Source organism: Vigna unguiculata, chromosome 7 (genome assembly GCF_004118075.2).
Source record: "Vigna unguiculata cultivar IT97K-499-35 chromosome 7, ASM411807v1, whole genome shotgun sequence".
NCBI classification, from domain to species: domain Eukaryota; kingdom Viridiplantae; phylum Streptophyta; class Magnoliopsida; order Fabales; family Fabaceae; genus Vigna; species Vigna unguiculata.
The window spans coordinates 11,170,711-11,192,806 of record NC_040285.1 but is presented as its reverse complement, the minus strand read 5'-3'; the positions used below and the strand labels follow the sequence as shown (position 1 = coordinate 11,192,806).

At 33.9% G+C, this 22,096-nt stretch overlaps 2 protein-coding genes across 5 annotated transcripts; both read right to left on the bottom strand.

Annotated features, from left to right (window-relative positions):
* Nucleotides 1-373: 373 nt before the first annotated feature.
* On the bottom strand, nucleotides 374-3,808 carry LOC114191985. 4 transcript variants are annotated; one of them, XM_028081474.1, is made up of 7 exons: nucleotides 3,688-3,808; nucleotides 2,970-3,499; nucleotides 2,140-2,328; nucleotides 1,816-2,055; nucleotides 1,475-1,692; nucleotides 1,066-1,320; nucleotides 374-903 (listed from the first exon to the last, which is right to left on the bottom strand). In XM_028081474.1, exons 2-7 carry the CDS (start codon nucleotides 3,382-3,384, stop codon nucleotides 664-666), a joined length of 1,557 nt encoding a protein of 518 aa, XP_027937275.1. In that variant the 5' UTR covers nucleotides 3,385-3,499; nucleotides 3,688-3,808; the 3' UTR covers nucleotides 374-663. The 4 variants fall into 4 exon arrangements, with proteins under 4 accessions (XP_027937275.1, XP_027937279.1, XP_027937278.1 ...); XM_028081478.1 differs by having other exon boundaries at nucleotides 3,697-3,807; XM_028081477.1 differs by having other exon boundaries at nucleotides 2,970-3,527; nucleotides 3,688-3,773.
* Nucleotides 3,809-8,689: 4,881 nt separating this feature from the next.
* On the bottom strand, nucleotides 8,690-21,950 carry LOC114192435. Its single transcript, XM_028082151.1, has 3 exons — nucleotides 21,587-21,950; nucleotides 15,463-15,516; nucleotides 8,690-9,014 (listed from the first exon to the last, which is right to left on the bottom strand). The coding sequence occupies exons 1-3, from the start codon at nucleotides 21,866-21,868 to the stop codon at nucleotides 8,781-8,783; spliced, it is 570 nt and encodes a 189-aa protein (XP_027937952.1). The 5' UTR covers nucleotides 21,869-21,950; the 3' UTR covers nucleotides 8,690-8,780.
* Nucleotides 21,951-22,096: the final 146 nt, after the last annotated feature.

Here is a 22,096-nt window from a genome sequence, read left to right as displayed (position 1 = left end):
GAAAACAACCTCGAATAGTTTTATCACAAGGAAAGTTGATATTAAAAAAAAAATGTCAATTGCTAAAGTTTGAAACGATATTCAAATTTTAATTAAAGAATGAACGAAAAATCTGAAAAGAAGTCACACATTTAACTGTTGTCATTAATAATGAGTTCACAACGCATGCTAGCACTACCCGCATATAATTAGTTGACAACGACATGTTTAACTAAAACAGGAACTTTTAAGACGAATGGTTCTCCCTTAAGGACCCAAGTCCCGATAGAAGTCCTCCATTTCTTGGCCAACTAAAAGGAAGTAAGAAATAGATGAAGATGAATTTGCTAGAAAAGGTGGGAATATAGATCATTAATTTAGTGGCTTCACCTTCTTTGAAAATATAAATAAAAACTTGGAATAATTATGTAAGTTTTTCAAAAATGATTACAAGTGGAACCGTCCAGAACCAATTAGACAAATTCTACGATTCAATTTGCTTAAAGGAAGGAGAAACATTGTGTGACATTCTAAGGTGTCCTATGTCTCCAAAAGCTCTCATGGTTCAAAATTCCGAGCATTTATAACGAACATTTTGTTCTTTCTAGCTCCACAGAGAAGTGGAGCTGCCTGTGGTATTTACATACAACCTAAGACATGCATATCAGCAGTTACTGGAAAAAGTTAAGAAGGTATTTGTAAAACCGCTTCTTCCTTAGCTTCCTCGAATGCAGTTTCCTGTTGTCGTTGAACTGGACCCTGAGGAGTTCCAAAGAGAGTGGAGAAAATCTGCCTGTGGCACTGATCACAGAAATAGAAATAGGAGAAGTGAGCTTCGTTTGGAAGTTTATGGATAACAGCTTCTGGCAAAACCCGTTCTATGTATTCCATCATCGATGGTGGGACCAACCTATCATCCAGTCCCTGTTCAGTATTCAAAAGGGAAACCAAAGTTATAAGTGATTACAATATCAAACTGATAAACACAAAAAATAAAATTAACTTCTTTAAAAACTAAAATTTTGAGTGTGCATTACAAAAATTCTGATTACTTTCTTTAAAGAACAATGTGTTAGAAGTTCAAACCTGCCATATGTGTGTAAGGCCAAGAAATCCTGCTAATTCACAGTCCACCTGACTGTACATGGATTTCAACCAAAGAAGTAAGCCTCTTGCTTGACACTTTTTTTGCACATGAAGTTCTTTAAGGTCAAAACCCCAATTTGATACCTGCAGAACAACTTCTTCTATAAATGGGCGTATATTTCCCTGACGAACCGACTCCTCCACATCTCTCTGCCAAAATTCCTCAAATTCTGGTTCTTCAATCACAAGTTTATCCTGCACATGTGAGATCGATTATATTCCCAATCAATTTATTGGTCGTTGAACAATTAACTAAGCCAGTTCATACTGATGAACAATGAAACGTTTGAGTAATTATGCTTGCTTGTTACATAGTTAAAATTATGATAATTACTTATGACTCACTCACCTTCTTTCCCTTTGAGAAAGATAGCAACTTATCAATCTCGTCATGCTCTTCAGGCAAGAAGCTTTTTCTATAGAAAAAAGGGAGAAGTTTTGGAAATCTACGAGCCAAAGAATACATCATTTTCCTCCTTGGCAGCCACTTCTCCCAAGTTCTTTTTGTTTCCTCCTTAGTCATGTGTGGGTCGAATGGATTAACCATAGGAGCCAACATTGCTGCACCTGCAATTCGGACACTATAACAAGTTAGATCAGGTTCTGCAACAAGCCCCTTTCCTTTGTTTGAACTTTTTACGAGCAACTTATAGGTATCTAGAAGATAAAAAGCTTAAAAAGATGTAAAACCTGCAATTCTTTCAGGAACATATCTGAGGAAAGCCCAAGCATGAATGCATCCAGTGGAGTGGCACAGTAACCAGAACTTATCAGTAACATTGACGGCATTGACCAGATGCAGAACATCCATGGCTGATGAGTTGAGATTTCTGTTGGGATGAGGATCACTCTCCCCAAAACCAGGAAGATCATATGTGATGAAGCGGATGCCATACTCTTCAAGCAACGATGATTTCACTCCAGGTAAACCTTCCATTGCCAAAAAGTAGAATAAGATTAGTTGCTCCACACCCAAAAAACTTTTCTGATACCTAAAATTTCAACTCATTTTACCTGCTAGTCTTGACGAAAGAAACGAATGCGGGGCAACAATTGAAAATCTAGCTGTTTCAGAGGAAACACCTTGCTCATCATAAGCCATGAATCTACCATCAGGAAGTTGCACACGACTAGCACTACGAGGATGTTTCCGCACCTTCATCATAGGTGCTACTGCCTCGCGACTGGGATCTACACTTATAGCTGCAAAACTAGAAAAATTCAGTAAATCTTCAACAACCTAATACCAACAGGAATAACTCATTTGTAAGCAATACCCAAATTTGCTCCAAAATCTCAGACATACATCACTTACCTCAATCAACAGGTATGGAATGAAGGTCAAAGAAATAGATAAAAAAAAATAAAATCAATGCATCACAAAGAAATATGTGGTAACAATAACGAATACATTTAAACCTTGGTGGATAAACCTTAGTTATAGAAAAGAAAACAAAAGGATAAAGTAAGACCCATAAATTTCTCCATTAACACTATAACTAAAGACAAATATCCAACTATAATAAACACTTAACCTATGAGTCTCTCATAGGCTTTTTCTTTTAAGATTGAGATAAATATAAATTGGTTTGAACTAATGAAAAAACTTTTACCAAAAACCAAAAAAAAAAACAACTATAAATTAAGATTAACTTATAATAGACAGTTAAAATATTAAAAATTTTACAGAAAATTTCACGTAAGTTAATTTTAATTTATGAAAAACTGAGTTTATCCTACTTTGTTATTACCTTAATCTAACAGAGTCCAGTATGGCACATACCACGATTGGGCGAAAGAAAAAGCAAAAGAGATTGTGCGAGAGAGGAAGAGTGGTAGCGTACCCGCCAGAGCGAGAATGAAAACGAAGAACACGACGGACCAAGCGTGAACGGGATCGCGATCTTCGGGGAGAAACTCGTTGAGAAACCTCAACCGCTTCGAAACCTTGGAAAAAGGACCACCGAACTTCCTCACGACATAGGAATCCTCGTTCATCAGGTTCTGCCGCAGAATGTCCCTAAACCCTCTCCCGAGCTCCAAAAGTATCTCGCACCACGCCATCACGAACCCCAAGGCCTGCTCCTTCAAGCTCTCCCCGGACTCCACCCACTCGCTCTGAGGCGCGTAGACGGACTTCCTCACCTCAAACGACGGGGCAGAGGCGGCGTTCGGATCTCCGCCGTAGTGCACGCCGGAATCCTCTATGAGACTGGCGAGCTCCTCCGTCCACGTGTCCCTGCCTCTCATTTCCGCCATTTCGCTAACCGCTTCCTCACTCTCTCCAAATTCTCGAATCACTAAAGCGAGTACTCACTTACTCGCGTGACGGTGGGTGATGATGCACACCCACGACACACCCACACTCTCCCAACTGCACAAAGCGTGATCCAGAAGCAAAACTAAACCTTTTCATTAACCATTATTGATTAAATAATAAATTAAACAACCACTGTTAAGAATAAACCGACCAGTATTCAAAACGGGTTAAAAAATTCAAAAGGGGTTAGACGAATATTAGCGAAAAAAAAAGGTAAAAAGAGGAATATTAGAATTTCTCACTTTCTCCACCTTTGAAAGGTTGTTGAGGCTCGCATTTAGCAGATGAGTCGTATTCGTTAAGTTACTGTTCCACTATTTGAGCAACGATTATTCAAAGATCATATAAAGTTCGACTTTACTAAATTATTTTAGTTCTTATGCCTAGAAAATTCTTCATATTATTAAATTGTTCAATTAGATTGAAGTTGACGACGAAGATGTGGCCACGTCAGACACGACAGCTAGCACGTGAAACCAACGGCTCACGCATTATTGTTAGGTCGAGTGTGTGTCTGCTCTGGCGGTTGGGTGGAAATCACTTGTATTTTACGAACATGCGCCGTTTTGCTCCATTACTCTATTATTGGGGTTGTGTACAATAAATTTACAGCAATAATGATCATTTGTTTTTTGCTTAATACCCTTTTCAATATCATGATATACTTTTAATTTTGTCCAAAATTTTAGATGTTTTAATTTGATCTTTTTAATAGGTAAATGTATTCTCTTTAGATAAATTAATGTCCGCGATTTACCGCATGTTTCTTTTATGAATAGTAAAATAGGAAATAACCGGTGAACAAATATAGATAGATATGAAATAAACAATGTTTCAATAAATTATAAACTTCAATTTTTTTTTTCATAAACATATTAACCTTAGGTCAAGAGGCAATTAGACGGTAAGTCAAAAATTTTGTTTGTAATTTGACTTATTACATGTTATTAAGTAAATTAATTGAGTTAATTCAAACTTTCAACTTATTTATATATTTATGGTATACAATGCTTAACTCGATTTATCAATTTATAGTAATATAATTAAAGTATTTACTTATTTTATTATACATTATTATAAAAATAGTTAATGAAAGTAAAAGCATTAACTTGCATAAATAGACAAACAAATAAATTAAGTATTCAACTTATTATATATTATCGAACAACATTTCATTCTTTAAAAAATCAATAAAATAATCTCTTAACTTCAAGAACAATAAGAAATGGTAAAGAATTATTAAAATGTTGGTAAATATGTTGCTCAAATTTTTTTGTGTCCTATGCTTTCCAAGAACATTATTCTTGTTCATTTAACTAATTAAAAGTGTTTTAACCTCGTATTCATTAAAAGGTGTTTACCTCTATTTAGTGAGCAAACTAATGTGATTTTTTAGGTTACTCCCTTCTTGTAAAACTTATAACACCACTAAGGTGTCATACTAACTACAATTAATCACATAACTAAACCTCTATCGATGTAATATGTATATCGTCTAACCAACGTAAAAGAGCTAATTGTCTAATGAACAACTTAAGTACAATGTCTAGTGTGTTATCTACCCACTACCATAATTTCATGAACAATTATTCATACTTATCATTGTATTTACATTCCTCACATATATAGTTTTTCTTTTTTATATCTTTTTTTTTCTTCTTCTTCTTGCTCTTTCTTTACTTTACTTTTCATAATTCATTTTTCTTAAAAAAAATAATTTCTAACTTTTTAATTATCTTTATTTAAAGAATAATTTAGATTTTAGATTTTTAAAATAAAAAAAATTATTTCACTCCTTTATATTTATCATTTTTAGGATTAATTAAACTCCTATTTCTTTTTATTTTTTGAAACAAATTTTTGTTTTTCCAGACACAATTAGGTGTTGACAATAGATTACTCATTGAGCGAAATTAAGTAAAAAATTACCCTAATATATAGATTGAGATTCATTCGGTGAATTTATCTAGTTCATTAAATTCGTTGTAACTTGGAAATGTTGACATTTTTGCTAGTCAAGGGATTTGATTAGTTGAACTTCTTAAGTAGGTTGCTTAAGAGATTAGATGTAGCCTCAAGGAGTGAGGTGAACTAGTATAAATCCTTATGTTCATTCTTCTCTGCCTTACTCTTTAATTTGCATATATTATGTCAACGCAAGACAAATTTAAAATGTCTACAGGCTCTATTCACTCCCCCTGCTCTAGAGCCACCTTATAACAACTAGTGGTATTAGAACCACCCTCTATGAGATTTCTTAACAAAACAAGAGGAGTGATCCACGTAGACAGAACCAAGGAGGCATAATCTGATGTAGAATGTCCTCTAATGTACGACAAAGAGAAGATTAATATTTGGAGCATCAAAATGATGACCTATTGATGAGTCCATGACTCACCATGAAGCCATGAAGAAACATCCAAGGAGAGTGACTAGAAGCATCACTAGAAGGGAGGCTACTAACCCTACTTCTTTGCCTTTATTTTCCATTTCTTATCTTGACTTTCCCTAAATTGACTTTTGTTGGCTTGACTTTAGTTAACTTGTTGAGCATGTTGACTTGAATTAAAGGAGTGAAAAAGGTAATGCTTACCCAAAAAGAGTTATTAATAGCTTATCCTAGTGGGTCTTCTCCATCTTTCCAAAGTCCACCCTCTAGATACCCTCAAGACTTGTCTTTAGTCTTAGAAGAGTACAAAGATGTTTTCTAAAAACCTCCCAAAGGAATACCTCTAAGAGGAAGAGAACACCAAATTGATTTTTTTTACAAGGCTCGTCTTTGCTTAATAAGCCAACCTATAGGACCAATCTAGAGGAGTGGTGGCTATAAAGGAGTGGCCAACACCCAAAAATGTGAGTGAGCTTAGATCTTTCCATAGGTTTGCTAGCTTCTATAGGAGTTTTGTACCAAAATTTAGCATAATAGTCACCCCCTTAAATGAGTTGGTCAAGAAAGGTGTGCACTTCAAGTGGGGTAATGATCAAGCAAAGGCCTTTGCAAATCTTAAAGAAAAATTGATTAATGCACCACTTCTAGCCCTTGTTAACTTCTCTAGAACATTTAAGGTTAAGTGTGATTCATCCAATTTAGGCATTGAGGTTGTGCTCCTTCAAGAGGGACACCCCATAACCTACTTTAGTGAGAAACTAAAGGGTAGTTACATCAACTACTCCACCTATGACAACCTTTATGCTAGTGTGAGAACACTAACATAAAAAAGCCCATTAACGTCACCTTTTTAACGTCAGCCCAAAAGAACACCAACGTAAAAAATGACTGATGATGTTTTTGTAAATAAATGGACAATTTCGACGTCTGCCCTTAGTATCCCTGATGTCACTTAACGTCAATCCAAGCACACCACGATGTCATTCAAAAAAGCACATCGGCTCTCCTCCCCATCGACGTCCATTCACGTCGGCACCCCGCTCCCCTGACATCCATTAACGACAACGTCCCTCTCTCCCAACGTCAATTTATGTTCTAAAGCTAGCGCAAAAACACAAGCCTCTTCGCTATTGCTTCGTGCCTTCTACCCTCAACGCTAGTGATGACGAGGACGTCCTCTGCAGGTGAGTTGGTTTCGTTTACACCACTAAAAGTTGTTGGGTTTTGAATTATGGATTGATTTAGGAGTTTTGAACCAAATATTTTTCGTTTTCGTCCCCATTTTGTAGCGTTTTACACTTCGTCCCCATTTGGTGTTGTTCTTCTTCCCTATTTGGCCAGCAGCACTTCGGTGCCCCTAGGATTCATTAGTTTTTGTAATTAATGCTTGTTGATTGCACTGGAGATGTTGTTGCATGAATAAGTGAGAGATCACATGTTTTACCATTTTATGCTTGAGTGGATCCCGTTTTCTAATACATTTTAGTTGGTCCCACTTTTTCTTTATCTGCCATGATTTCGTTTTTTCCTTAAGTATATATTAACACATTTGGTGGGTCCATTATGTGGTTATAAGTTATAATATATAAATGTATTGCAAATGAAATCATAGGGACCGATCACAGGCCATGTTTTTTTATATTATATTATTTTTAATTTGTTATTTAACTTTTTTACAAATAATAAAATAATATGTTTAATCCTAAACATTATATCCTAATCTTTTATTTATTTATTTATTTTCTTATGATGTTTTATAAATTATGGATAAATAATAGTCACACATTTTTTGGTATCCTATCTTATTTTGAAAGAATTTTTTTTAAATAATAAATAAATAATTTAAGTACATTTTTACCTTTTAAAAGGTATAAGTGCTCGTGTGGCTGCTCTCGTCGTCTTAGTACTTAACACATTTGCTTGTCTATAAAATTACTAAAACAAAATACAAAATTTTCAAAATAAAAAAAATGATATCAACATTTTCAATCAAATTGTTTTCAAAAAATTTTTTTCATAAAAAACTAATGACCCAACTTTTCCATTATGAATGGAGATATGTAGGAGTAATAATTAATCCTTGTCGGACCCAAAAAATAAAATAAAAATTGTTTCTTTTGAATTTTCTTTTTTCTTTTTATAATTTGTTTTTGGGAAAATAATCATTGTCAAAAGAGCCACATCCATTTGTATATTTAATTAAAGGTACTGTCTTAGGACTGACATTGTAGGGTGTTCACACTTCCCTATGTGTAACCGACTCCCTGGTACAAAATCTATTTTCGTAGACCTTGTTCTTATCTTTATGGTTTTCCATAGTTTCCTATAATAACTATGGTGGCTACTCCAAAATTATATATATATATATATATATATATATATATATATATATATGTGTGTGTGTGTGTGTGTGTGTGTGTGAGTGTGCATGTGTGTGTGTGTTATTTTTGGTTCGCCGTCCCGTCACGATTTTGGTTGCGACACTTAGAAACACTACATTCTTTCAACAGAGTTTGGGATCAATAAGGATAATGAGTCTTTACATTTTTTGAAAAGCCAATACAAGTTGAACAAGAGGCATGCTAGGTTGGTATAATTCATAAAACAATTCCCATATGTGACCTTGACTCTTGAGTGATGTGGGACTATTGGGTATATTTAAACCACAAAAACAATTTAATTCAATTCAAATGAAATATATTTGAAGTTTTGAGCAAATGTTATAGTTAGGTTCAATCCAAAAATTACTTTTTCCAATCCCACTTTTCATATATGTAATGTGAAGTACAAAAAGAAAATTGAAGTTCAATCCAAACATCTTTTATCAATTTAAACCGGTAAGTAACCACAATATGGATAAATAAATTAAAATAATTTAAACTTCAAGTGAAATTTTTTTATTCAAAAGGAAAAGCCTCAAAATAGTAAGAGAACAAACAAAAACATTTACAATTTGGCAATTTCAATTGACTTTTGAAGAGCTTGAAGAAGGCTCCTCATAATTCTAGGCTCACCGGGTGGTACCTTATCTTTCAAGGGACCATTTCTAATGGCACGAAACATTGGAGCAGAGTTTTGATTCGGTGGAGAAACCACACAATCAATATACACAAGAACTTCAGTTTTCCCATCCTCAATAGTGATAAAACCCAACCTAGCTCCACCGACTATTTTGTCCACCTGTACATTAAAAATGAGGACTATTAAATACTAGCGATTGAACCACTTACCATAATCACTCAACCACTTAAAACACACAAAAATATATGAATTTAGCTAGTAGTGTTTACAAGCCGAGGCAACCAAATCATAAAAATATTCCTAAAATATATCTAGCTACCAATGTCATTCCATAAACGCTAAGTGTGGATAAAAATGGTAGACACTCTATGTTGTTAAACTAGTACCTCTAGTAGACATTGTTAGATAGTTAAAGGTGGAGACATTGTGAGGATATACGATGCATGGGTAGAAGAAGCATGTATAAACACATTGCTAGACATTGTGTTAAATGTACCAAATGCTAAGTTGTTAGAGATGAGTAGATATACATGTATAAGAGAGGTATAGTATGTGAGTCAGGGTAGACGAGAGATGTATGGATATGGGATAATGGATAATTATGACATGAAACTTGATTAGCTTAATATTATTTTATTATTTTAAAGGGCATAAGTCATGATAGAAAAACTAAGTAATCAATTTTCATTTTCATAAACCCTAATGTCTCTCTAAAGTACATTCCTCTCTTCTCTCTCTTGCTTCTCTATAGAAATCAGGTGGAGTGGTTATTCTAGTTAAAGATCCTAGAGCATCATAAGGGTTGTGATGACAAAGGCCATCTTTTGAACTAATTAGAAATTGAAATAAAGTAAGTTCAACTTTAACCTTCCTTTTTGAGTCAGTTTGGTGATGTTCTTGTCTAAGAGAGAATCATGCTTGCATGCGACTCTTTTTGGGTTCAAAATGAGTCTTTGATCTGGTAGTTATGTTCAAATCATTGATTTGACATTTCGTTCGTGTAGAGCTAAGTAGCTGAGAAAGTGCTAACAGTAGAGTTTGAAAAATAAAGAAGCTTTGAGAACGGGTAAGGGAAGCTAACTAGTTACATTTAGTTATAAGTTATCATTGATGTCATGATATGAGTCATAATTTGAAAGTTGACAATGAAGTTATTGCTTGTTTTCTAGTTTGACTGGTTTGAGTATTTTGATGATGTGTTTATTAGATGTATGATTCATTCATTGAAATACTATGTTTATGGTTCATGAAAGATTATTATATGGTTTTAGTATTTTGATGATGTTGTATGTTGATTGTGTGGCTGGTTCATTACAATACTATATTATGCGATTGTTGAGAAGTGATGAACTAGATGTTGATTGAATCTTGTCAAAATTCTTTATTGCATCAGATTATGAGTGAAATGAAAGAATACTTATATAGACTAAGGGAGTTAGTTGATGTACTTTAGAGTGATTGAATATTGCATAGAAGACAATGGAATGAATGTGAGAGTTTATTTGGCTAAGGTAAACCTTTTAAAATTAGAAGATGCGATTTAACAAATTTAAGTTATGTATAAGTCAATAATACAAAATTAATACATTCATTAGTTGTTAAAGGTTGAACGGACAAATACTCTTTTATAAGACTACCCTTTGGATGAAGTGCTTTTATGAAGTAAAAATCAGACAATGTACTCGATAGATGATGTATTCATAAACAATGCACTTGCTACACAAATCATCCACTCGTTGGGTAAAAAGTAGTATTTTAAAGTATTTGCAATGAGTTCAAGACGATACCTGCACTAGTTGAATGAATTCGTTGGATGAGCATAGTTGAGGTGTTTTCCAAAAGTGTGTGACTCATCTAGTGAATGGTATTATTAATGAGAGAATTTTTATTTTTCAAAAGTATTTAAAGGCTCAAGGGTGGTTGCGTTTTTGAGTGAGAAATGAATGGACTAGAGGATACACTCATCAAATGATACTTTCTCTTGATGAATGTATTTGACTTGCTACGTGAATTTGGAGGAATTTCTTTAAAATGATCAAAGGTCTTTAAAACAATGAGACGAAAGAAATGAGTGGCTATGTAGAGCAAGGACAGGATGTTGAAATCTAGTGTGTGTGTGTGTGTGTGTGTGTGTGTATATATATATATATATATATATATATATATATATATATATATATATATATATATATATATATATATATATATATATATATATATATATATATATATATATATATATATATAAGGATAGAGAGATGGAAAGAGTGAAGGAGAGACAAGTTGGGTAAAGGTTGGATAGTGGTCTAAATCTATTGTTTTGATTGAATGTTTAATGCATAGGACCTACTAGATAGTATTTCCAATGGGAAAATAACTATGTAGTGTGATATTAGAAAGAGTATTGAATAAGGATTGAGGAGATTATCCTAACTTTATTAGTTATTGAGTTCATGTAGAGAAAGATAACTAAGATGTGAAAGTTAGAGGAGATTCCTATGAATCTGGAGAGGAGGCATATATGAAATAAGGACCACGTCTTCTGTAAGACCCGAGAAATTTAAATAATTAAATAAATAATTATTTAATAAATGCGGATAGTAAGAGCCTTTAAGAAATTTAATGCGAATTATTATGATGTGGAAAAGTACTAGCTTAAATGGTTGAGAGTACTTGATTGTGTGAAAGGACCTAGATTCGAGTCCTATGTATGCAAATTGTATGTATTTTAATTTGTGCATTATTTTAATGATATGTTTGAATGTGGTTAGTGGTTATGCATTGACTTTACAATTGAGTGGTTGTGTGTTTAAACCTTGTTGGAAACTAAACTTTCTTTTTTGCCTAATTTTATTTTGGCTTGGAATTGAAGAGACAGAGTAACCCTAGCTGCCAAGGGAGGCAGCATAGGGGGCTGGGTGACACCAAGTAATGATTAATGAATAACCATTAAGCCATTTTTTTTAATTAAAATTCGTTTTAGTAGATTAAAGGGTAATTAAGGGAGCATTAACCTTGAGAGAGAAGAGAGGAGGAGAGGAAATTAATCTGGAAAAGTGCAGAGAGTTTTGGGTGTGAGAGTGGAGAGGTTATGGTTTGTGGAGAAAGCAAAGAGGAGAAGAATTGTGGTGGTTTTTAGAAGAAGGTGTGAAAGAAGAGTGAGGATCTCAATTGGAGCAAGGATTCCAGGTAAGAGGAGTTGTTTATTATTGTTTTGATTCATGTATGATGAATTGCGTGTTGCCATGATCAAATACATGATATTTTCGCTCATTTTACGCAGTTTTCGTGAGTTTCTACGTTTCTGCCCAGAAATTGCCTAGCAGACACGAGTATGCCGCCAGGCGACACACCTCTATTGTCCATAGTTCTGGCGGCGATGAATATCTGCCAGGCGGTGCGGCACTATCCGTGGGTCTGTTTGTGCATTGTTTGGTGCATAAGTCATTGTGACTTTTGAATGAGTGTTTGGTGAATAATATTGTGCGTTAACTGTTATAACATTTAAATAATTGGGGTATGAGGGTGCTTGGAGGAAACCACATATGATTACCATGAGCATAATTTGGATTCTTGGAAGGGGAAAAAGCAATGAATTGATCTCCATGGATCAATAGGTTTATGACGCGTAAGGAACAATACTGGGTGTGTGGCTTTATAAATTTTATGCGAATTGGAGTGGTTTGGTGTAACTGGGTCGTGTGTCAAATTAGGGGAAGTGATGGATTCCTCGCAAGTGTAGAAATCTGGTTTAGTGTCCAGTTACTGACGCACCACCTAGCGGCACTCTGCTTGCTGCCAGGCGACGACTGGCCCAGGGGCAGATGCGTGCCATTAGTTGGTTAGGTGCGAGGGAGGTGCTTGGAGTGAATGTGACTAGAGAAATTGGTTCGTGGTGTAAAGTTGGATGAATGAAAAGGAGGTCCTTGAATTATTGCATGTTTACAATAAGTAAACGAGAGTACATGGGGGTATGATTTGTTGGATGTGTAGTTTAAGGTTGATGTGGAAGGTAAATTAAAAAGGGAGAAAGAGTATTCTAATGGGAGTCCAGGTTCTAGAAACTTAGTTTCTTAAATATGAATAGTTGGATTATAAGTGTTTATGCAATATTGGGTTGGACATCACTCATGACTAGGATAATGTGAGTTAATATTGAGGGCATGTTTTTGATATTATTAAAGGTCGGTAGAATTATGGTGTATGAATTGTAAAATACTGGATTGGTAGGCATTGCCATAAGATGGACTGAATTCTTATATGATAATAGATTAATTGGGGGAAACTAGAGAGCTTGAATAAAGGAATTGGGAATGTTGAGGTAGGCCTTCTTAAATCATAAGAGGGTAGCAAACTGCTGTGAACTTCACCTAGATCAAAGGAGATATATGTAGATGCTTGGGTATACATTATATTGTAAGTTAAATCACTTTGGGTACTAAAACTAGTAGAATTTTCGCTACTGGTATAACGCCTGGCGGCACAGGTAGGTGTGCCAAGCGATAGGAGCAACAGGAAGGAGGTCTGCCTGGAGCTTGGCGCCTGGCGGTGAAGAGGTCCCACTAGGCAGTCTGTGCCGGTTTCGCCTGGCGGCGCTTAGGCTGTCCCAGGCGATAATGATGCAGTCTGTGACTTGTGTGTGTTACGTTTATGCAATGATGTTATACTTGGATCAGGAGATGTTGTGCCATGAGCGGGTAGGTTCATGGATGGTGGTGAACACATGATGGTATGAGCGGGGAGGTTCATATCCTATTACTCTCGTGTGGGGATACGAGCAAGGTAGGTTCGTATGTTCCGTGCTCACACTTGAGAGATGTTGTGTGCGGGGAGGTACGTAGCTGGTGAATCACGTGTGTCGGACTACGGGCGGGCAGGTCCGTAGAGCAGGACTACGAGCGGGGAGGTTCGTAGATGCAGGACCACGAGCAGGCAGGTTCATGTGAGCATCATAAACCCTGAATTCGAGACTAACTATTTGTGTGTTGTGAAGGTTGAAAAGTCTTGGGGATTAAGGTCTTGGCCAAGAAGGTTGAATCAGACGGGTGTATTAATTTCATTATGTTAATTTATATGTTATTTTCTTTATTTTATAAGCTCACCCTTTTTTTGTGTGTTTGGCGATGATCGTGTAATTCTGTACATGAGAGCAGATGATGCTACAGGTGATGCTGTTGACGCTTGAGACGGAGATAGAGGCTAGCTTGGGATGTCGAGCTAGGGATTTTGTTATACTTTTACTATTTTGTCTAATGTTGGAAATTGTAATAGGATTTATGACCTTGTCTATTTACGATTTCAGTTTTCCCTTCAGTTATTTTGGAACTTGAATAAATTCCATGTTTTTATGGATTTTGGATTTTGGAATTTTAAGCGTATTATGTAAATTTTAAATTATCCTGTGTTTGGGATTAATAAAATCATGACGATAGAATTTCAATTCTTTATTGATTTATTTAATTAAGTAATGGGATGTTACATCTTCTAATCGTTGATGGGAACTTACCCTCTCATATGAGTAGTTAGTACCATGGGTGGGTATAACTCGTACCCAAGGTGTAGCCCATAAATCTATTAGCGTGAGGACTAGTCTAATGGGTGGGTAGAACTTGTGTGCAAAGCACAACATACAAATCTACTATGAGAGTCATATGACAGATGAAAAATCTCTGAATCAAATTCAATAACCTTAACCTTTAGGAAATATATCATGTTATCATATAGAAATGCATGATTGTAATTGGTATGCATGCATGATGAACTGTGTGGTTATCTGGTTAAACGTATGCTTGTTTTGATATTATATGTTCATTCCTTTTAGTTAGCCTACCTTGTGTGTACTGTTTGTGTGATTTCTGCTATGGTCATGTGTGTGACACATAAGCAAACAATAGCATAGGTCATGGTGCACACAATAAAGGGATGAAGATGTTGCTTTAGTCTCAGGGAATTTTGTACAAATATATTCTTCTTTTTTTGAACTTTATACTCCTCTAGACGAAATTTTGTATAATTTTAAATTTGTTTTCAAAAACCCATTTCTTCTCTAAGAATGTAAATATTCTTATATACATATAAAGTTTTATATGCTTGTGTGATAGCATGGTAGACGATAGGTGATTAGATGATACACTGTATTTCATGTAATTAGATTATTTACTAAATACAATTCATGGATGATTAACTAGAGACATAATATAGGTAATGTGACACTGAAAGTGGGGTTTTATACCTGATATCACCTTGAACATAAAATCTTAAGGTTCAATGTTTTCAAGTCTCTTTTTCTTATATGTCACTCAATTTTTTCATTTGTATCTGATGTGCGACTTTTAACTTACTTTGCCAAGGGAGATAAACATTTAGTTGTGGGATTATAAAAAACTCATAAACATGATATATATATATATATATATATATATATATGTGTGTGTGTGTGTGTGTGTGTGTGTGTGTGTATTCAAAAGAATTATTGTTGTAATTTTTATGTTTAGTAAGTGTGTGGAAAATTATTTAGAACGAGAATTTATCTTTGACAATAGTTCTTTGAAAAATTATGATTTTAAAATAAGCTAATAATGAAATGCATTAAGAAAAAGCATAATACCTTGAGAGGCACAGGAAGAGGTAGATTGGCTCCCTGACAAAGGCTGTTTGCCCACTGTTAGAACACAACCACAAGCTGAGGTAATGAAAAAAACAATAAAACATACCGTACCCAACTTTTGTAACAAATTAAACAAAAAAATAAGTTTCAATAATAACTCAATTAAATGACTAATGTGATTGTTCACTAATATTCACTTGAATTAATTAAAATTTTAAATTATTTCTCCTTAAAAATAAGATTAATTCATTATGCACAAAATTGTATTAGACTAATTTATATCCTTCTCTTTTGTAAATAACTTTAAATTCATATATGTTACATCTAATACGTATCAATGTAAATCTATTTATCTATCTATATATATATATATATATATATATATATATATATATATATATATATTAAAAAATGTTTAAGAAAATTTCAATTTTAAAATTTTCTACTGATATATTCACTTTTATATACAAAGGTATGAAAGTTTGTATAACAATGTCAGACTAAACCAAATTAAATTGACAATCTAATATGATTATATATTTTAAATATTATCGTGAATATTTGATCGATAATGTTTTGAAAATTTAAGCAATTATACAATGACATTTGATTATAAATTGTTGTTAAAACCAACATACATCAATTATTCAAATTTAACCATTGTCGTGCATCTACTTTATAACACATTTAAGGCATGTTCTTCTTCTTCTTGTCTATGCCAATGTTTGTTCTCCTTCTTTGTTCATTTTAATGTTTCTCTCTAAGTCATTGCTAGTCTTCAACGACATTGTCGTTTTGTTTGGCTCTTGCTAATGTTGATGTATTCACATTTTTGCCGCTAAGTTTTTGTTTAGGCATATGTTGCTTTCTATAGTCGATGTTATTGAACCCATGGTCCACTCCCTTGGTTGTATTCATCGTTGCGCCACACTCCTTAAGATTACCACTATGGCTCCTCACCACACACTTGGTTCATTTCTTCCTTTTACTTTTTAATTCTTTTAAATATTGGTATGCATTTAGTGATTATTTTTAATTCTATGGTCAAATTTGAATTTGTCTATATTATGATTTTATATTAGTTAATTCTTCAAACACATTGGTATTTGGTCCAAAGGTGTCAAACCTTCAATAAATTAATTATTTTATTTTTGCAAAGTTCAGTTTTTAGGTGTTATGTTATGGAAAGTTCGAAAAAAAAATATAAAAAACTTGAAATTTTGAATATCAAAATAGTTTTGTAGTTTCATAAACTCAAATGAGTATACTTAGTTTAAATAAAGATTGTGTGTAATATGATCACTTGTAGATTGGGTTTTGAATGCATATATTTAGTTTGTTTTGTTAATTGACTACATTTCATTTCATGTAACCTGAAGACCAATGTAAAATGCCCTGAAGACCAATGTGCAATGCTGCCAAAATTCTATGAATGAGAGTAAAATTTATAAAATTTGTGTAACGTAATGTTGGTAATGGAGTTTTTGAAGTAAAATTTAGGCATTCTTACGTTAATTATTTGAATGGGAGAAGACAACATGCTAACAAAATAAGGGGGCACCTTTTTGTGCAATGGGTTTTTGCAAAATTATAGCACTTGGACATAACATAATGAATGTCAAGTGTATGTTAAACTCACGAATAGGTTGATTCCATTATGGATCATAGGGTGAAAGAATACTAATTAGAGGAAATGATTCATGATGTTAAAGCCAAATCGTAAGACTCAGGAAAAATAATAATTATTTCAAAGGTGACAATTGGACATGAGGTATTATTTAAATTAATAAATAAATAATTCTATAGAAGTGAAGTGTAACACAATTGGTTTTTTTTGAAGTGATTGTGTGTGTGTGTCTTTGGTGTGGCTTCCATTTATTAATTGTTGATAATTTATTTTGGCTTGTTTATAATTTATTTTCTTGAATGTCTTCATTGTGTGGATATTATTGTAATGGTTGTTGTGCATATGGTTGACAATAAAAATTGGATATTTGATATGGTTTGGAGTAAAAGGCATGAATATTTGTTTTGTTTTTGGTTTTTTTGTGGTGCTTTTAGGAAGGTAAAAAGTTGAGGGCAAATTCATTGTTTTCGGTCACACTCTTATGTTAAGTCTAGGAATCTCATCGTTGTGCATAATATTTTTTGGAAGGAAGAACTTGTGATTAGGAATTTCAAGATGAGGGGAGTTGAACTTGTACTCATTATGGTGGAAATTGTGAGTCGCTCTTTTGAGATTAGTTTTGTTTTTTTTTTTTTGTGATGTCTCGTGAAGTTTATTTATTTTTAGTTGGAATATAGAATTGCAAAGGGGAATGATTATAATATGTTGGTGGTGTGTTGCTTAGGTTAAGGGTGTATGGTAATTTTTTTAATTGTTGTTTCATGATAAATTTTGAGAAAATATTGATGCAAGAGAATATTTGGAAGTTTATGGCTCGGTGGAGTTGTTTGGTTCGTAGGAAAAAAATTGGGTTTTGGAAAAATTACTATCTTTGAGTATATTCATATTGGTAGGTTGAATCTTGTTTTGGTGGTTGAGTATAAATGATTTCTTCTTCTTTTTCTTCATGTTGAGATGAGATGAGATGATGTTCATGGTTTTGGTGCAATTTATATTAAGGATAAATTTTCAGTGTAGCTATGAAATATTATTGGTGGTGTTGGAAAATGTTATATTTTTGGACAACAAAGATTGTGTTGAGAAATTGGATGGATGGATTTTTTTTGGCTTGTAAAGAGGTAAGTGATTTAATTATAGCCAATGTTCATGTGCAAATGAGTTTGTGGTATTGATTCTATGTATGTGACTATTGTAGTTGTTGGATGTTTTAAGCTTGAAATTTTTATGTTGTAAACATGATGTTATAGTTGAATGTTGTGAATTTATGTGCCAAATTGGTATGTGCAGAATGTTATGGTGCAATGTAGTTTAGGTTGTGAAGAATTTTTGGTAAACTTACTCATAGGAGAAGTAAGTGGGTATATATATATATATATATATATATATATATATGGTTCTTGTGTTTTGTTAAGAATTGATGTAGGATGGGTATAGTTGTGTATGAGGATATAGGTATAACAAGCCTTTTGATGCATGTATAAGTATATGGTAATGGAAATTTTAGAATATTTTTATGTATGGGTTTGGTTGTTGGAATGTGTGAAACAGGTACCTTGTGCATCAAATCGTTGTTTCAAATATTTCTGTGCAGCATTGGGCGTTGAGTGTTGGCTTCCTAGCACTAAGCGTTCTGTTTTACAAGGGATTGGGTGCTAAGCACTAGTTTTAGGTACTGAGCGGTGGATTTACGAGGCGTTAGTTGTTGATAGGGATGTCAAAATGGGTCAGGCGCGCCAAGCCAGCCCGCCAAGAAAAGGACAAGCCGAGTTGAAATTTTTTTATGTTTAAAATTAAAAATAATTAAAAAATAATACTTATTTATATTATATAAATTTTTATATATAATAGATTTATAAACAAAAATTTAAAAAAAGTTAAAAAAAGTTAAAAAAAAATTAAAAAGATTAAAAAAAAAAAAGAGGCGTGCTAGTCCGCCCTAAGATGGGACGGGTTATAATATCTAGCCCATTTATTGGTGGCGGGCCAGCCCAACCTAACTCGTTTTTGGCGGGCCACAAGCAGATCGGGTCAAAACGGGCTCGGCTGACCAATTTTGCCACCCCTAGTTGTTGAGGGGTTGGTTTTTCGAGGCAAATGACATTGAATGTGGGGTTGTCTATTTTTACTATTTTGCTTGGTTTGAATGATATTGCAGGTGCTAAGGTGATAGTACATGTATATTATGGATGTCGTGATATTTTGTGATGAATGTATGACATGATATATTAATGATGTGTGGTTACTCATATGGTGATGTGATAATATACATATATGTGTATGGGCCCATTATTACATTGAATGACGGGTCACATGGGATGGATCCTACTAATGCAATGTTTCCTCCAAATCTATCCAATATTTCTTCTTGAGCAAAGCCTTGAATAAGACGATAGGAATAATGGCCTACCTTAGGCACGTTGTTTGGAACAAGATCATAGTTTGATCATATATTAGAGTTATATGCTTAAGACATATGGCCCCTGCCAAATTTCTGCCGAGTCGGCCCCTCTTGTCGACCCCGGTTAAAATTCAAATGAAATTTAGCCGAAATTCAGCCAAATCTGTTATGGCTGAAATTTGGCTAAGTCTATGCTCTGGCCAAAATTCGGCCAAATTCGCCTAAGTTGGCCCTAATTGAACTTCGACCAAGTTGGCCTCGACCAAAATTTGGTTGAATTCAACTGAGTCTATCTCGGTTGAAATTCAACCAAATTTGGCCAAGTCGGCCCCGATCGAAATTCAGCTGAGTCGGCCCCAACCCAAATTTGGCCACACACTTCTCTGAAGATCAAGACGGGTTTGTCCAGGTTGAATGTCGAGATGAACCGAATTAGGTCAATGGTTAGGACGGGTTGACCAAATTGAAGGTCAAACTGGTTGACCCAATTTAGGTCGAAGGTTGACTCAAGCGGTCCCGAGCTAAAGTTCGAGACGGGTTGACCTAGGCCGAAGGTCAACATGAGCCGATCCAGGCTAAAGGTTGACAGTAGCCAATTTGGTTGGAGGTCGAGACAGGGTGCGACCTAAACCAAAAGTTTAATAATATATTTAACAAAGTAATACTTTTTTCATGTAAAAGGAAAGTCCATTATTTGAGTTGGTCTACAAGGCTTTTGTAGGATTTTTAGCCTACGGACTATTTTAATGGGGAACTTTTTGGTCATGTGGACTTTTTTTTACCCCAATCAATGTGGGTCAAGGCCAAGTTGAACCTCTTGAAATTGGGTTTGAACTCGGCCAAGTTTTGGTTGGACCCATCTTGAACTTTGTTTTGGGCCAACTTGTCTCAATTATTAGCTTTAGTTGTTGCCTTGACCTTCACCGAATATGTTTGTCTCGACCTTGAGCTCAATTTGATTGTCTCAACATTTGATCTAGTTGGCCCATCTTAACTTTTGATTCGAATCTATCCCTTTCGATTTTTGACCTAGTCTTATCTTTCGATCTAACCAACCTATCTCGATATTTGATCCGAGATGGATCTCGATCTTCTATAATAGCTAGCCGTCCCGACCTTCATATTCTCTCGATATGAATGAACAAATGGACGAGTACAACGTGTTTTTGATGCAAAAGATTCACAAACAAAATCAAAACACTAGAAAATACCTTCTTCCAACAATTACCACTCTCGAATTTCCACATCTAATTTTATTTTTCTTTTTCCAGTTTTAACAGAAGTGGATATAAAGTCAACAAACTTCGTATTAGGAATGATAAAAAAAATGTGTTTGGATATTTCTAAGCGTAAAATCCGTACTTGATTTATAGCGCATATATATATATATATATATATATATATATATATATATATATATATAATTGACATATGTATTTTAATTTATCCACTTCATAATAGATAAATTAAGGTATCACATTATCAATACCTGCAGCGTGTACTTAATTATTTTTATTTATTTTATTAGTTAAGTGATCAAAGTAAATTTATTCTAGAGGAAAACATTATAAGTTAAATATTTGTTTAAAGTTTGATTTTATAAATTTATAAATTTTTAATTTAGATTCATTGAATTAAACCTTTTTTAAGGATATTAATTTTATTTAAATTTATACCGGTGCAATTACCTAAATTCATCTTTTAGAAAGAATGGTTTTATTCTTACCAATATTTTGTGACATAAATTTTATTTAAATAATATTTTAAAAAGAAATTGTAATTGGAGTTCTTATTTGAAATAATAATTTTTAAATAATCTTATTTAAAAAAATTAAAAAATATATTTACCGATGTATATAATTCGAAAGGTCCCTTATCCAAGATATTAGCGGACTAATGGTGAAATGAAATTAATGAAAATATTGCTTAATTATTACTGTTTTAACGAAAAAAAAGTTAATTTACATATGTTATATTACAATAGATGCAATTAACAGTTAGTCATTAATTAAAACCAGAATTTCTAAGAAAATTCATAAAATAATATGTAAGTATTTAAATGTATTATATTTTATAGATTGAATATGTTGTTTGGTTACCTGAAAGAGCAAGGAATCGAATCTCTGAAGGTCGGTGTCCACCGGCAGCTTCACAGTGCCTAGAGTGACTCCGTCGTCGTAGTCGGTTGGGCCGTCAATCCTGGGCGAGGCTTTGGGTAACAACGACGGCGCCGCCGCGAGACGAATGAGATTGCGAAGCTTAGAAAAGGAATCGCTGTTGTGGTGAATAGGTAGGAGAGAAGCGGAAGAGAGCGGAACGTGGAAATGAAATCCACTCACCCTTGGGTGCACGCTCATCCTTATACTACCACATGCCATCATCGTGAGGCCTCTTCCTCACTGTTCACGCTAGAATGAAATGAGTAGATAGATAGTTTGTGTGGTGGTGGAGGATAATGCTCCGCAGTATTCATTTTCACCTCTAAGTTTCAGTCACACAAAAAAAAAAAAAAGAATATTTTAGTTTTTTAAAATTATAAATATCGGTTAGATTCAAAAGAGAAATAAAAGTTATATATTAATTTTGTGTGGAATGATGGGAATAAAATA